Here is a 16,841-nt window from a genome sequence, read left to right on the forward strand (position 1 = left end):
AATATTTATTTATTGAGGAGAAATACAAATAAAAAAATTAAGTAAAATATTAGAAATTTAATTAATTTAAATTATATTTATTAAGTATGTTTAAAATAAATAAATTTAAATAATAGAAAGATTAGTTTTATAAAATAGACAAAAAAAAAAAGATCATATTTGAAGAGAGGAAACAAAAAAATATACTCCTTCCGTCCCAAATAATTTATCCTTATTTTTTATTTTCGTTTGTCCCACATAATTTGTTCTTTTCGTTTTTTGAATAATAAGTTCATCTTATCTAATTAAGGACGGAGCAAATATATTTTTTCTTAACATGTACTATAAAAAAATATCAACGGGCCACATGATGCAAATGACCTATAATCAATCAAGGATTGGTTTGGATGACTAGTAGGTTTGGGTTGAGAAAATAATACTCTATTTCTCCCATTTAATTTATAATTTTTTCTATATTAGTTTATCTCATATAAATTATTTCTTTTTTTTTCTTAATATAATTATATATTTTATTATATTTTAAAATTTAAAATTTATTACTTATATTTTTTATTTTAATTAAATTATTTAGTTATTTTAATAAGGATTAATTTATAATTATTTTTATTATATCATAATTATTTTATTAATATATTTTTAAATTAGTTGCTAATTATATAGTATCTTCAATATTAATTTATAACTATTTTTATTATATCATAATTATTTTGCTAATATATTTTTTAATTAGTTATTAATTATATAGTATCTAAAATTTTGTGCTTTAACTAAAATACACAAATTAACTAAAATGGAAAAAATAAAATATTTAAATTAAAAAATATATACTCCCTTCATTCCCGGAATAAAGGTGGCGTTTTCTTTTTGTATGTAAATTTTTTAATATTAGTATTATAATAGATTGTGGTATTATAATATTCTATTTTATTTGATCCATTTACTACTAAATCACAAGGTAACACGTTCACGGGTCAAATGTGTAAATATTGTTTCAATGGCGGCGGCCTAATAAGAAAGTAGCCGCAGGAAATAGGGTGCCTTTAAAACTGAGTACGTGTAGATAAATTATTTATTACAGCAAAATTTATTTTAATATTTGATATTCATTTTACGGCATAACGGTAAAGTCTGTTCCCACATAAATTGACCCACGATGTAACGCCACTATTCAAAAATGCAATTTGATCTTTATTTTGATTTGGCCCATATTATGATTATCTTATTTATACCCACTGTGTAAAGTAGCAGCATTTTTCATGTGATGCAAGAAGATATTTTTGAAATGCAATATACTTTTAATAATATTCAATTTAATTTTAAATCTATTTGGCAATTTGCTCGACAAGTTTTTGAGTAACGCATTCAAACCCTAACAAATACGCAAGAAGCAGAAATCTGTGAATATTATAATTACAACAAGTTCAGATTTTGGATCAAAACTTGTACAAATTTCAACCACTGAAATCAGCAGCAGAAGAACAAAAAAGAAAAAGTTACCAGAAGTTGCGATGTCAACAAGAAAGAGTTGGGCAGAGGAAGAATTGTGGAGTGTGTTTGGCTTTCTGGTTTTGAGGCTTACCAAGTCGTGAATCAGCAGCAGCCATTGTATTGCGTCATCAGTTAGGCGAAAATTGGCGAACCGAACACGCCACTAACTGTGCCCATTGCCTAAGCCTCGCCTTCACCATCTTCGGTTCTTCGCCTATTCAAAGTTTCAAAGGTTAAAAAATAGCAATCGATTTTGAGATGATCTGGATTCAATCGAATTGAATTTTCACTGCTCAATTAAGAAGTATGATGTATCGAAATTATGTTTCCCTAATTGTTCTGATTTCTCAATTTCCGCAATAATCGAACGGTTTCCTCTTGCGCACGCAATCAATTGGTAAAAAGGATTTGAGTTAAATTGTTACCTGGATCGATAATCGAAGGAGGACTTCCGGCGAAGGAAGAAGCAGTTTCGGAATCGGAGAACAACGACGAAGCAGATCGAGGCAGGGAATTGGAACACCGCTTGTTCACCGCGTAGTAGAACGGAAGCGCAGGGAAAGTCGAAGAGAGCTTCGGATCCAAAACCGGCGAGTCGAAGTCGAATCCTAAGTCGAGGCATCCCCGGAGCTCATCCAGGTCGTCTTCGGTGACGCTGCGGCCGCGCCGGAGGCGCTGATTAATCCGGCGATTCGCCCACGCCTCGTCGCGGAGGATGTCAGGCGACCACGAATTCTGCTTGTATAGCAGAGGCGCACTCGCTCGCCGGAGAGGCGTCTCCGATTCCGACATCGAGAAACGCCGTCGTATCGCCGGAGATCCAATCTAAGCACGCTTTCCTCAAGTTGCTTCCTCCTTTTGTTTTTCGTATTGCATTTCAGCGAGCGGGAATAGTGGGGGGTTTAAGGTATTTATAGGAAGCCAATTCGTGGACCGGGTTCGACCGAAACCCGGTCCAAGGCATAGACCTAACCGGTCCCAGAATATTCGGCTCCTAACCCTTTAATAATGAATTAAATTTGAAATTAAGATGTAATAAAGTAGTAAACCAATGATATGGCAATATAATTAATAATAGCCATTTAATAATAATAAAATTAATATTATTATTAAAAACCAACAAATCTTTTCCTTACAAATAAAACAATAAATATTTCCGCGCTTTAAGCCTACCTTTGACATAAAGCAACAAATTCATTTCTTTACATCCGTTCTTTTTAAATTTTCTCGAGGACAATGTGAACATGAAATAAGCTGCTTTATAATATTTGTCACGTTAATAACTTGTTCGTTTTTATTTATTTTTAAATTTAAAATAGTAATTAAAGATTATATTAATTGTAAATTAAAGATAAATGTTGATGTTGGTTTGTATTTGTTTTTTTTTTTTTATATTTATGATTTGTAAGTGATGTTATATTTTAAAAAATAAAAATAGTACACTTTGTTAGGGAATTAGAATAATTAATTGAAACCAAACTAAAAAAACAAAACAAAAGATTTGGTTACATATATAATAATATACTTAGCTTGTTTGTGTATTCAAAACAATGAATGAAAGCAATATTTTGAATTTTAAATTTGATTATAATTACAAAATTTAAATAAGAAATAGATATTTAAGACACAAACAACACAAATTTAGTCATCCAAATTATTTTACATGTATCCTTGTTCTAAAGTCAAATTTTACTACGAAAGAAAAATAACAAAAGAATACAAATTATATAAGATTCACATAACTTGCTATTTTCAATATTCTAGATTTTTTATTAGAGCATTTCCAATGGAGCTGCATTTTTTTTTTTTTTTGCAGCTGCAGCCCCATATATGGAGTTCTTCCTCTCCAACCATGCGCCAATTTTGACACAAAAAAATAGTTTTTTTTTTTTTTTTTTTTTTTTTTTTTTGTATTGTACCATTTTAGGGTTTACCGTAGCAACCGTAAACTCAGTTTATGGCATTGTATGTATTTTTGGAGATGTCAGTAAGTTTTATATTTCATCAATGGATTGCTATAATCTTAAACATATTCTATAAATTGACAATGTTATTTCTAATACCTTTTATTGTTACCTGAACTTTTATTTTTATGGATATCTGATATAATATTTTGTATGAAGAAAACAATAAATGAAAAGTTTAGTTTTGTAAATAAAAGAAAACGAATACAAAATTGTATGTAGGAGGGAGTAATAGTTTTTGTTGGCTAACTCATGTTGGTAGATAAATAATAAAATGAAAATACATGCAAACATTGAATAACACCAAATATACACAAACACTTACTATTTCATATTAAAATAATACAATAAATCATTTCTCCCTCTACTAAAATATACTCCCTCCGGATACCGTGTCTGCTATACTGTAGACACGGTATTTTAGGAGGGGTGTAATTAATATATAATTAAGAATGTATTAGTGAAAATAATTATCTTATAATATAAATTAAGATTAAGATAAATAATTAGTTTAATTAAAATTTAAAAAAAATTAAAAAATTTAAAATGAAATTAAAGTGTGTAATGATTTAAAAAAAAAAATGATATGATATATGGGACAGATAGAAACGAGGGAGTAGTATTATCTATTTAACTAGATGCAAGTTTTAAAAAAAATGGATAAAAAAAGAAAATGAAATACTTTTAAATAATGACCGTGAATATATGCGATATATCAGTATCGGTCGTTAGAATAGTTGGGCTTAAGAACTACACGGCCCGGCCCATTTAACCCGGCATCATCTACGTCACCCACGCGCCAAAAATTGCGTGAGGTCCACCTAGTTGTGCGAGCTGGACGCACTCAATCACACCATTCGCCCATTCCATCATATCATCATTTGCGTCACTGACACTGACATACACGCGCGTCGCTGACCAACCGCGCCTGAAATTGGACCAATCACAAGCCGCCACTTTGCACAACTGTCGACAGAATCCAACGGCTCAGATCCTCCCACGTAACTCGATGCTATTGGCCACTTGCTCACGTCTGCGGCATGTGATTGGTCCAGGTTGCGCAATTCTAAACCTCCCGGGGTTAAAAAATGGAAAAAATCGGAATAAAGTATTCAGAAAAAAGAAGGATTTAAGATTGGCGAGGTGTGTCGAGGAGGCGATAGACACTTGTCGCTACCACCAGGCATCAATCCGGCGAGGAAGAAGGAGACGACACGATTGTTCTCTGAGGGTAAATCCGTCTCGCGCCCTTTTTTCCTTTCTCTTCTCTTCGTTCCTCGACACAGTGGTGTTTTTGGTTTTTGTCTTTTTGTAGTTTTAGTTTGTATTCATTTTGTTTTGTGTTTTACTTTTGTTTTTTTTGCTTCCTAGCATTACGGTAGAACAGGACTAAACGATTCTGTAGTTGCTGCTTGTAATTGTTGTGTGTGATCTCGTGATTTGTAGGATGTTAAGTTTTTTTAGTATTTATCTGTGGAATTTATGTACCAGAAGAAGAATCGATTCTGTAAATGATTATGTGTCCAGTAGTTTAGTTGGTTATGTATGATTCTTGGAGATTTTAACTGATTTTTCAATTGATTTTGGTTTTATTTGTATTTGGAACTGCAGTAGAGTGTGTAAAAAGGACAAGCTGATTATTGCAATTAGTACGGTGATGAGGGTGAAGGGGATAATTTATTGGATATATGAACGTTTTTTTTATGTGCACTGATTGTGTGTGTGTGTGTGTGTGTAGATTGCATAAACTGAGAGATTGGTTCATATGTGGCTCTAGATCTGTATGTGGAAGCAAAATCTATCTTAGTTACTGTAATACACTCTGGGATATGAGCCATAGGATTTTCAGTCATAGGATTGAGAAGAGAGTGTCTCACTCTCATATTCGGTCAAAGTTTACAAGTGAAATATCCACAACCGTTCTGATCATTTTTAGAAGTTTTGAGATCTCATGTACATGTATCTCACTTATAGTTGTTTTAGCTGATTGTAGGCAAACTGTTTTCTAAAAGAAAATCCAAAAGTAGTTCATAGGATAGTGGCGTTTGATTATGTTATCCAGCTGATCTATCATCATTTGATATTTTTAGATGCTTGAGAAGGAAATATTGCATGATTAAGTGTTTAAATATAATAATGTGTGCATGTGTATATATATATATATATATATATTACTTTGTTTATTGTTGCTGATATCATAATTGGTGCAGATTTAGCCATTATTCTTACAATAATGAGTTCGTATATGAACTTTAAGAACTTCGGGGATGCAGCACAGCAAGCAAATGGTAGTGGTGGAAAACCATCTAGTAATTATCCATTGGCTCGACAGTCTTCCATATATTCCTTGACATTTGATGAGTTTCAGAGCACCTTGGGTGGACCTGGAAAGGACTTTGGATCGATGAACATGGAGGAGCTCCTGAAAAGCATTTGGACAGCTGAGGAGAGCCAGGTTATTAGTTCCTCTGCACCTGGAGGCAATGGCACTGTCTCGGGTGGAAATTTGCAGCGCCAGGGCTCTTTAACATTGCCACGGACACTCAGCCAAAAAACTGTTGATGAAGTGTGGAAGGATGTCCTGAAAGAAACCATCGGTGTCGATGATGGAAGTGGTAATGATGGTTTAAATTTGGGGCCAAGGCAGACCACTTTAGGTAATATGACACTAGAAGAATTTTTGTTTAGAGCCGGGGTGGTTAGAGAAGATGCTCAGTTTGGCAATTTACCTTCGTCGAATGGGAACAACTCTGGTTTGACCATAGGATTTCAGCAACCATCTCAGAGCCATGTCGGGTTAGGAAATGCACACGCGGATCAGAGCAATATAATATTTGGTTCTCCTAATTTGGGAATCAATATGAACAGTGCTAGTGTTGCATCTGCACAACCTCTTCCATTACAGCCACTCTTCCCAAAGCAAGCAACGGGTGCTTTTTCCTCCCCGACACAGCTTGGTAACAATTCTCAACTTGCTAATCCAGGAACAAAGGGTGCTGCCATTACTGTGACGAATGCTTTGGGTAATAACATGGGTCAAGTTGGGACAATTGCCATTAATGGATTGAGCAACGGCGTCACAGTTTCCAGAGGGTCTCCTGTGGATCATCTGCACTCCGATTCCATTGTTAAGAGTAATGTGGACACACCGTCTGCATCACCTTCACCTTATAATTTTGCGGATGGAGGACGTGGTAGGAGATCAAATGGCTCCTTGGAGAAAGTGGTGGAGCGACGGCGGAGGAGGATGATAAAAAATAGAGAATCTGCTGCTCGATCACGAGCTAGAAAACAGGTGATTCACAATTGAACTTTTGTAGTTATGGTGGTTTTTACTTGACGGATGAAATGCTTTATCTTGGCCATGAATTTGGGTTTAGATTATGTATTTGTGTCTGCTGTGTATGGTGATTACATGTTACCTGACTGGTTGGACATGCAGGCTTATACTCTGGAGTTGGAAGCAGAAGTGGCAAAGCTAAGAGAAATAAACGAGGAGTTACAAAGAAAACAGGCAAGTTAAAATCCAACGTCCATAACAGAGAGTGACTGACTGATGATACTTTTTCCTAAAAGTAAAAATTTTAACTAGTGACATGTGATGTGCAGGAAGAATTTATCGAGATGCAGAAAAACCAGGTGAATACTATTATTGCCATCATCTTATTTATTTTTATTACACTGCCTTCTCAAATGTACTAGCAAAGCTCATATATCTGCTGCTTGGCCAACTTGTCCCCTAGATCTTGGAGACGACTAACAACCCCCGGGGAGGCAAACGACCGTGCCTGAGAAGGACGTTAACCGGACCCTGGTAGATATATATATATATGCCATTCTTCTTCTACTTAAGTGTCACCGCCCATAGGTAGCCTTAAAACAAGGAAGCAAGGAAGGAGCACTAGTGTTGTATATTATCTTAGCACGCCCGGCCCATCTCTTATGCATCATGCTGTGAGTGAGCTTTTAACAAACTCTGGCCATCATTATTCAGAATCAGACCAATTGTTTGTTTGTCGAGAAACCACCTCCTCGGTTGAATTGTCTCGTCTTTGTTGCACGGAAAAAGTATTTATATATATATCTAGAGAGGTGTTATGCATGTTGCTGCTATACATGATATATCCACGCCGTTGGGGGAATCACCACCGTTGCGGAAATCTTGGCTGCATTTGGGGCACGCTTCGATTAGGGCTTTCTTAAACCCTAATTTTTGGGGGAACAAACAAATTGCAGAATCTCACACAGATGAGATGATCCCATGGACACACCAATATATATTTATATTTATATTTATATTATACTAGTATTAATATAAATTATAAATTATAAATTTTTTAGTCAAGATCGCCACCCGAATTCGAAACCCACGTGCTTCATTGTTGGGCCAGGCCATCACCGCTACCTTCCCATCATATTTGTCTGCTGCGAAGTAACTTCTCCTTCCCCCACTCGCCATCCCTTTCTGCATCCCCTGTATATCTGTGAACGGAAAACTCGTGCATAATTCTTCATACTGCGTTGTCGTCGTGACAAATTTCGCTCAATTGAGGAGGTGCAATCAGCGTGTGACTTTGTGGAGTGTCGAATGGCTGCATTTTGTTGCACAACTGCTCGATTCCCGCTTTCCCTTCCGCCGCTTCGTTGCGGAGCCTTTTCTCTGAAGCCAGTGAGCCAACGGCGGGAGAGCCTGAGGTTCGGGTCTTCATTTCGGACCGTGAGGAGACTCGAGGCCAGAGGATCCGTACTCGTCTCCTGCATCAGTGATTACTCCAAAAGTAAGTGAGCTCCTGACTTATTTTAAGTAATTAACCGCTTTTTGATTCGAAATCGTATTGTTTTTAGATATTTTGCATTGATTCACGATCTGCTGTTTATGTCAAGATTAGAATTAGAATGGATGCATGAGTTTCAGTTTATTGTCCTGTTCTCTTGATCTTTGCAGCATGATCTGGTTGTGGAGATCTTCCCTTCCGTTTATTTATTGATCGGGAAATGGAGGTTTATGTCGTATGAAAATGGTGCAATGTTTACTCTACATAATTAATTGAATTTGGGGATTGTAAGGCTTGATTGATTATGATAGTTTGTTTATTGTTGAGATCAAGGATTATCTGTGGCCACAATTGACACTAAGAATTTGTGCAGATAAGGAATAAAGTTTGAATATGCTCTAATTGACACTTAAAAAGAAAAAAACAAGAAAAACCAGAAGAAATGGATACACAGACTTTGGCTAAGTGCTTACATCTTGAGCCACAGCTTTGTTTCTTGTTCGACTGGGATGCGTTGCTATATATTAGTCCATACTATATCCCTACCCAGTACAACTTTAATAACCTTTACACTCTGATCATGCCATTATACCTGTTAGAGTCACATATCCAATGGAATCGAAATAGCATTCTTTTTAATTTCTGACTTATAAGTAGTAGATGGTAATTTAGTATTAAGAATAGATGCCACACCTGTTTGATGGAACAATCCATCATCATATATCTGTCTCCTATCTATTTCTTTCCACCGCATTGTTGTGCAAATAGTTATCACAGCTGAACAGGGAGGATACAATTTGGTGAATTTCTTTGTCAAGGCGTATAATATCTGTATTGAGTGAAATCTACCAAGACTGAAGTGTTAATTTGAGTTCATGAATCATTTTCCTGTATGATCTTTCTAAACATGACTGTTTGTTATGCCACTGATTTCTTGGAGCTATTTTCTGTTTATGCTATCTTTAAATCTCATTCATTAATATATATGCTGCTGGGTTTTCCTTTTGTTTTTAAATTTATGCCGCTACTTGGTACTCGGCCTGATGCACAATGTAGTTACGGTGGTTGATGGTTAGTTTTTCCTTACGACTGAAGAAAAACTTCAAATCACCATACAAAGCAGAACGATAGATGCAAATGTTTGATGTGCTGTATCTTTGAACTTGTTGAGATCCATCTCCGACATCCACTTCCGTCTAACTGCTTTCCTCTTCAATGCAGCTGCAGTTGTCACTGGAAATTCATGGGATAAGCTGATATTAAACAGCGACATCCCCGTGCTTGTGGAATTCTATGCCAGTTGGTGTGGGCCATGCCGCATGGTTCATCGAGTAATCGATGAGATAGAAGCCATGTACACAGGGAGAATAAAGGTCTTCATCCTCGATGCAGACAAAGACCCACAAGTCGCCGAGGACTACGATATCAAGGCCGTGCCTGTGGTTCTGTTGTTCAAGAACGGCAAGAAATGTGATTCGGTGGTAGGCACAATGCCTAAAGAGTTCTACGTGGCTGCCATTGAAAGGGTTCTCGATTTACAGAATTAGCCATGAGAGATCCAAGAGCTGCTGATGTTCATAGTTAGTTCATCTATCCTCCTATATTATTTCATCTGTTCAATTTTCTACTACAGTCTGTATATCGTCGTCGTCGTCGTCATCAGGTATGTGTTTGTTCTTGTTCACCAAAGAAGCTTCAAACTGAATGATGAGTCCATCAATAAGATCTTTTTGTGCTTTTGGTTGCTAATAGGTCTCTTTTGATTCTTCTTTCATTTGAGAACACAGAGTATTCTTAGTTCTTACACAAACAAGAAGCAAAAGCTTCGACGAATCGCAGACATTCTCGACAGCACACGAAAAAAGGTATACCACAGCTGCTGCTTCTAACTCTACTCCGTTCGATCTTGTAGCGTATGCGACGGGACGGGGGTCTTAAATTGACGGGACGTTACCCGGCGAAACAGGGGACCCAGTTTCCAGAAGGAAGCTCCGGCTGCAATGTGACCGGGATGTGCTCGACGACGAAGCCAAACATCGTCCGTCCCCGCTGAAGTACGTGTTCTTGCCTCGGCTTTTCCTTCCCCTACTTTCTTCGATTTCTTCATCCTCTATGGCTTCGACGAACCCGCTGTGCAACGGGTCCGAGCTTTCGTACAGAAGTCGTAAAACTTGCTTGATGGATGGCCGCGCCCTCCCTTCTCGCTGCGTACACCATCGTACGATTGCCAGAGCGGTTTGAAGCTGATCGAAATCGTAACCGTCGCCGAGGTACGGGTCCACGAGCTCGGTTATCCTGTATTCCGAAGCGAGGAATTCTTCCGACCACTCGACTAAGTTCTTCTTGTTCTCGATCGCCTGTCTCCCGGTAATTAGCTCCAGAAGAACGATGCCGTAGCTATAAACGTCGCTCTTCTCCGTCAGTTCTTGCGTTATCACGTACTCGGGATCCAAATACCCTGCAATGTTTAGATGCTCGTAATTAGCTCGGGTATGGGATGGGATCGATCGTCACTGAAAACAATTCGCTCACCGGGTGTTCCCCGTATGTCGGTGTTCACGGGTTCAAAGCATATGGAGCCATCTTTCGACGCGTGCGCAAGCCCGAAATCGGCAACCTGGGCGAACAATTTGAGCAGAGTTTCAATCCAAGTTCATAACGATAATGTGCGTATATATAGGCTTCTTTTGGCGTAGCACCTTTGCGACGAAGTTCTCATCGAGTAGTATATTGCTTGACTTGATGTCTCTATGGCACAAAGGCGGATCGCAATAAAGATGAAGGTATTCCTGCGCAACAACGGTCGAGTTTGAAATCTATCGAAACAAACGATATGCAATCAAGAACTCGAATAAATAGATCGAGACAATCCCGGGATTTTTACCAGTGCATTTGCTACGTCGATGGCGATTTGAATCCTCGTACCCCAGCTTAGAGGAGTCCTGCCTTGTGCTGAATGCAAATAATTTACACATCTATTTAGTCGATAGGAAAAATTGTACTATCTCCTTTGTGATTTAGAAACTGCACTCAGCTTCATCGTATTTTAAAAACTATTATACAGAATCCCTACAAATTATGCATGATGTAGACTTTCCAAACCACGGATGGATTATAAGCAATTTTTCCTAGTCAAATAAAACAAGTTGTTCGATTTCGAATACGAACAACGTACCGTGGAGATGATCCTTTAAACTTCCGTTTGCCATGTACTCGTAAATTAGGAACCTACAAGAAGATGCACGAATGAGTCTTTCTTAAGCGAAAAATGAAAATGAAGATAATACCTTTCATGTCGCTCGATGCAAAAGCCTCGGAGAGAAACAAGATGACGGTGATGCAGCCGAGCAAGGAGCTCAAGCTCCCGACAGAAGTCATCCTCCGCCTGCTCCGAAGCTTTGCTCATCCGTTTCACGGCTGCGACTAAACCGTCACGAAATTCTGCTCTGTACACAACTCCGAAGCCTCCCCTTCCGACAAGGGCGCCAAAGTTGTTCGTACCTTTCTTCACCTCTTTGTAGCTGAATTTTCGAAACAGACACGGCGGGCCTTAATGAAAGAAAAAACTAGTCAGGACACGTCTCGCTCATCAAACTTCTAATGATCCATTCGAAATGGTAAACGTCGATACCATCTTGAAATTTTTTTGTATGGAGAGTTACGGCCGGAGAAGTTGTCTTGTCGCCGATATCGGCATCCTTTAGTTTCTTTCTCTTAGCTCGGATTAAGAAAATCAATACGGCGAGGAGCGAAAGAGCGAGCACCGTAACTGCAATCCCGACGCTTGGAACCAATCCCAAGTGGTAACGGCGACGATTTTCCTTCAGAGGCACGACGAGCGAGAGCTGAGTCGGACTAGCAGCAGCCGGCGCGCCGGGAGAAGCTCCGGGAGAAGGTGAAGACGGAAACGAATCTGAATTTGATGCACGATAAATAAATCGAAAACAAATAATTGTCGCGAAATCGAACAAAAGGTAAGATCTTTATAAACTTATATATATATACCAGTGGAATTGATGAGACCTTGAACCCCGAAAAAACATCCGGCGAGATCCATCGTCGACGGGTAGTCAAGTTTGCTAGCAAGAGCGGCAAAAGTAGCGTCCCTACACGTACTCAACGTGACGTTATCGACAGGACCGAGCAAATTGCGCAGATACAGAATCCCGGCATTCAAGCACTTCCGGCAAGCATTGTTCTGCGACAAAGGCACTCGACAATTTTCAGCGACATCATCGAATTTCGGAGACTGGATCATTTGCGCGACGGTCGATCGCCATTGACACGCATAGTTCACGGGTATCTTTGTCCCGAAGCCGCAGAAAATGGTGGCGTTCCCGGTCACTCCATAGAGCTCAAAAGTTCTCGACACCGTATGCAAGCAGATGTCGTTCGTATTCAAAGGAACCCCCAAATTGCTCGTTGTGTTCGCGTATTGGGACACAGATACAGCCACCAAAGCATTGATGTACCGGCAGCACTTCCCCCGGCTCGCCTGGCTCGAGCAGAGCGACGCGGCAAGGGTGAAATTAGCACGGCTCAAGTCCAACGGGCAATCTGAAAACATCGAAAATCGAAATCAAATCGAAGACAGGCAACAATGCTGCTTAGTAATGAAGATTTTTTCATCGAAAACTAATTGTAATAGCCTTAATGATAGGGTTCAAAACTTGTTATCTTCATCTTACATCCTCAAACGAAAAGGAGCAACCAAATTACATACATAGTTACTACAATGTGGATCATTATTCATCATAAACAGAGAAATTGGGATTTCCTAACAGAACAATTCACATTCTATACTCATTTGTATTCTATTCTAATCCCCAAAACGACAATCTCTGCAGATTGAGGATCAAGCAATTTACCATAAATAGCACATCCCCATTTTGGGGCCAACACAGAAGAATTTAAGAATTGTTAAAATTTTGGATACAACTGAGAGAGCTATCAAATAAACCAAACAAACAATATGCAGAAAAGGAATCAAGAATCATGATCTGAACCAACAAAATGCAGGAAGACAGAGTTCTTGAGCTGGCAAAGATTGTAAAAAAAACAAAAAGGTGTAAAAGAAACACGAAGGAGCAATGCCTCACCGAGTGCTGCCATTGTTAAACAAAGCTGAGTTCCAAGAAACACCACCAGAACCAGAACCATACGCGCCGCCGCCGGTGGCCCGTACATCTCCATGGAAAGGGGAAGAGGAAGGAGGAAGCGTGGAGAGCGGTTTCAGAAGCGGCGCATTCTAGCACATCAAGAAGAAATACTAATAAAGATTAAAGAAAAAGGGAAAAAGGTGAAAATTCTCTGAAGGAGAGAGAGAGAGAGAGACCTGGCGGGGCCCTGATTCTCTCTCTCTCTAGCTTTGACTAGTTGAGCAAGCTATGCCTTTCAGCTCTCTCTCTCATAAATTCCGAATCATCTTCCTTCCTGTGTGTTTTTCTGTGCAATTAAAGTGAACCAAGTTGTGGGCATTACACATTATTTAGCTAATTAGCCCTCTCTCTCTCACCTCAGTCGCCATCTTCATCCTGTGTCAGTATAGTTTAGGGTTTCACCACTACCATTTCGATTTGGGCCCCACCAGCCATGGTCGATGCGCCTTCGTTTCACAACAGTACAGATTCTTTCCCCACTCCTGGGTGCACAACTCCCGGAATCATCCAACGGTCGAGATCATCCAAAGAGCTCCACTACCCAACGTTCCGCCATTAATATAAATTGCAGGGCAGGCACCGTTACAGACCACCACTATTATTCAATTCTAGCTAATTCTTTCAAATGATTAGAACATAAGATTAACAGATAAGTAGTAAATTTAAAATCTCTCTGAGAATTAATGGAAAAAGACCCATGATATGAAACCCCCTCTATCTAGCTAGTCATTTTAAAGACTGGATTTTTATGTTATGTGTTTTTCACTATATGGAGTGGAACCACCTGAAGATGATGATGCAAACAGCTAACAGCAGTCCCAAATATATAAAAGAAATCTTTTACAGGGCCCGACTCAGTTGTGGTGGCACGTGTTTGGGCACGGGCAGTGTTCTTGTCTGCAACTGTATCTTTTTTTACATTTACACACAGTCACACACTAATCCAGACCTGTTTTTTTTTCTCTTGTTTGGTTTTTGTCTTTCTGGAGTGGTGATTCTTGAAATACAACACCCTGGAGTCCATTTCCAGGCTTTGTTATTACAGTCCAAAAAACTTCACATTGGGTATGATGAAAACAAAGAAATAGATAGAGAGAGAGAGAGAGAGAACAGTGTTGTGTTGAATTTTAGAGATGGATGTTGTGGGCCCAAGTTAAAGACATTATTGGTCGATTATTGATCAACTTTTGGCTAATACTAATAAATTATCAATGCATATATCCATATTATTGTACTTTTTCTTGGCTAGTAATATAATATAGCCAATATTGGGCTCCAACAATATGTTAGACCTAATTAAATCAGTGTTATGATAATGGGCTTGACTATTGGGCTGATAGATTTAAAAGGCCCAATAGGATTAATCTGGATTTTGGTATGGGCTTCATCATAAGGTATGGGCTGATACTAAAATTTTAGTTTTAGGAAAAGGCAGTTGAAGGTTATTAAGAATTAATAAAAGCGTAGGAAGAATAGAATGGGTTAAGGAGACACAGGGCTCAAGAACTGAAAAAGTTGTGGATAACATTAATGTGTAGAGTCAAACTAATTGCAGTTATCGAAACTAATTGCTTCCTTAACTATAGACATATATATATTTAATTATTATAATTCCCACTTATGGTTTGGGAATCAGTGGTTTTATTTTATATTGAACCCACTCGTGAAAAATATTGCAAAAAAACATGAATGGACAGAGCAGAGACAGAATATTCCACTGCTTAGCTTTTATGGCCTTTTAATTTAATTTGTTAATCGTGAAAAAATAATACTAATAAATAAATAATCTATCAGTTGGATCAGTGTTGATTAAATAATACTATAATCAATTAACTAATGTATTTGTGTTCATGTTTATATCTAATTAACAACGAAGCATCTTTTATTACTAATTTAATCCTCAGCCAATAAAATTAAACATCCTTTTTGGGATAAGTATGTGTGTGTGTATATATAGATTATAATAGGTGTTTAAATATAATATGCTCCCTCCTAAATAATTTTGGTCCCTCTCAAAATTAAATATTCATTTTTTTTTTCTAGTAACCCTAATTTCTATCTATTATTAAAATTACCACTAAACTTACACTATATTACAAATATACACAATAAATTTTTTATGATATTTTAAGTCTTTTTATTTTTATTCCTATTACACTTCAATAAAACTTCTTGTAAAAAAAACAAACATATAGATAGATATAGGATGGAGTATATCATAGACCGTGTATATCTATGTCTATATCTATATTCTCAAAGTTCATATATGAACTTTTATGTAATTAATTGGAGCAATATATATAGGTAAAAGAAGAAAGGGTTGATTGATGACAGCATTTCATGTCTGTATGTGTACATGTCGAGAGTGATGAACTGTAACAGCATCAATTATGCTTTTGTCACGTGATTAGCACAAGGTTAGAAGGATAATTAATGTTAATTTGATTAATTAGAAAAAGGCAAAGTTAATCTAAGCTAAGCTCTTTCTAGCACGCATACATAATTATATTATATTTATTATATGTATAGATAATTAGATGCATGCATGCATGCAATGCCAACAAGAGAGACAAGCCTTGCTAATATATACTATACTAGTATTATATAATATGAGAATCATTTGGTGTTACGTTGTCAAATGGACTATTCTCTTGTTTCATTTGGGCATTTTCCGACATCAAAATCTTACCCTCGATCTCACTGTTCCAATAGGTCACACACAGCCCGTAAAGTTATCTCATTTATGTAAAAAAATAAAATGATATAATTAACATGATCGATCGAGTTGGAAAGGAAATTAAAGCCCATAATATAATAATTCTTCCATAGAAAGCATGTATATATATATATATATATGTGGATATAACCCTAATTCTTGATTGAAATAAATAAATGAATCAATTTACTTTAGCATTCTAACATACACACATATATACTATCCTAAATTCAAAAAATTCAAGGATATCACTCTAAAGGGAATGTTAGGGTAGCGATTAGAATAAGCACATGAATTATATTTCCATAGACGCTCCCTCTAAATCATACCCATAACTAAAATCTACATTCAACCATCGCCAAAGATTATTATTATTATTATTACAATTATGTGATGCATGGAAGACAGAAATGATCGATAAAGTGGTCCAAATTGGGTGTGGTGGAGTAGACCCTACCTCACTTGATTATGAATCCACACACACACATATACATATATATATATATATATCAATCTATATATCCACCACATAATACTCATTACTTGTATCTTCTTCTTTGACCATATTCTCTATTAATTCCTACCACCAAAATTTTCACAAAATATCATCATCATCATCATCCCTACTGTCCCATCCTCCTAATCACAGAAATCTTCTAATTCAAATCAACTATTATTAATAATATATGGTATATGTGTATTTCACATTTTCCATTCTTGGCCAATGCTGACCAGACTG

The 16,841-nt window shown here is 37.3% G+C and overlaps 4 protein-coding genes across 9 annotated transcripts; 2 read left to right on the forward strand and 2 right to left on the reverse strand.

Moving 5' to 3' along the window:
* Positions 1-1,383: 1,383 nt before the first annotated feature.
* LOC127262468 (uncharacterized) lies at positions 1,384-2,363 on the reverse strand. The gene is made up of 2 exons (XM_051291159.1): positions 1,914-2,363; positions 1,384-1,702 (listed from the first exon to the last, which is right to left on the reverse strand). The coding sequence occupies exons 1-2, from the start codon at positions 2,278-2,280 to the stop codon at positions 1,617-1,619; spliced, it is 453 nt and encodes a 150-aa protein (XP_051147116.1). The 5' UTR covers positions 2,281-2,363; the 3' UTR covers positions 1,384-1,616.
* Positions 2,364-4,532: 2,169 nt separating this feature from the next.
* Positions 4,533-7,554, forward strand: LOC127262099 (ABSCISIC ACID-INSENSITIVE 5-like protein 7). 4 transcript variants are annotated; one of them, XM_051290623.1, is made up of 6 exons: positions 4,533-4,683; positions 5,663-5,740; positions 5,821-6,747; positions 6,895-6,970; positions 7,066-7,091; positions 7,196-7,554. In XM_051290623.1, exons 2-6 carry the CDS (start codon positions 5,720-5,722, stop codon positions 7,268-7,270), a joined length of 1,125 nt encoding a protein of 374 aa, XP_051146580.1. In that variant the 5' UTR covers positions 4,533-4,683; positions 5,663-5,719; the 3' UTR covers positions 7,271-7,554. The 4 variants fall into 4 exon arrangements, with proteins under 4 accessions (XP_051146580.1, XP_051146578.1, XP_051146579.1 ...); XM_051290621.1 differs by having other exon boundaries at positions 5,663-6,747; XM_051290625.1 differs by lacking the exon at positions 4,533-4,683 and having other exon boundaries at positions 4,704-5,740.
* A 144-nt stretch (positions 7,555-7,698) lies between these two features.
* LOC127262107 (thioredoxin M3, chloroplastic-like) lies at positions 7,699-9,976 on the forward strand. The gene is made up of 2 exons (XM_051290634.1): positions 7,699-8,230; positions 9,449-9,976. Exons 1-2 carry the CDS (start codon positions 8,041-8,043, stop codon positions 9,772-9,774), a joined length of 516 nt encoding a protein of 171 aa, XP_051146591.1. The 5' UTR covers positions 7,699-8,040; the 3' UTR covers positions 9,775-9,976.
* LOC127262090 (probable receptor-like protein kinase At1g49730) lies at positions 9,974-16,275 on the reverse strand. 3 transcript variants are annotated; one of them, XM_051290603.1, is made up of 11 exons: positions 13,743-16,275; positions 13,563-13,660; positions 13,327-13,475; positions 12,233-12,784; positions 11,859-12,140; positions 11,515-11,776; positions 11,403-11,455; positions 11,112-11,179; positions 10,927-11,016; positions 10,760-10,844; positions 9,974-10,685 (listed from the first exon to the last, which is right to left on the reverse strand). In XM_051290603.1, exons 3-11 carry the CDS (start codon positions 13,418-13,420, stop codon positions 10,162-10,164), a joined length of 2,010 nt encoding a protein of 669 aa, XP_051146560.1. In that variant the 5' UTR covers positions 13,421-13,475; positions 13,563-13,660; positions 13,743-16,275; the 3' UTR covers positions 9,974-10,161. The 3 variants fall into 3 exon arrangements, with proteins under 3 accessions (XP_051146560.1, XP_051146558.1, XP_051146559.1); XM_051290601.1 differs by having other exon boundaries at positions 13,327-13,660; XM_051290602.1 differs by having other exon boundaries at positions 13,563-16,275.
* Positions 16,276-16,841: the final 566 nt, after the last annotated feature.

The sequence above is a fragment of the Andrographis paniculata genome, unplaced genomic scaffold (genome assembly GCF_009805555.1).
Source record: "Andrographis paniculata isolate CXL003 unplaced genomic scaffold, ASM980555v1 Contig65END, whole genome shotgun sequence".
Classification (NCBI taxonomy): Eukaryota; Viridiplantae; Streptophyta; class Magnoliopsida; order Lamiales; family Acanthaceae; genus Andrographis; species Andrographis paniculata.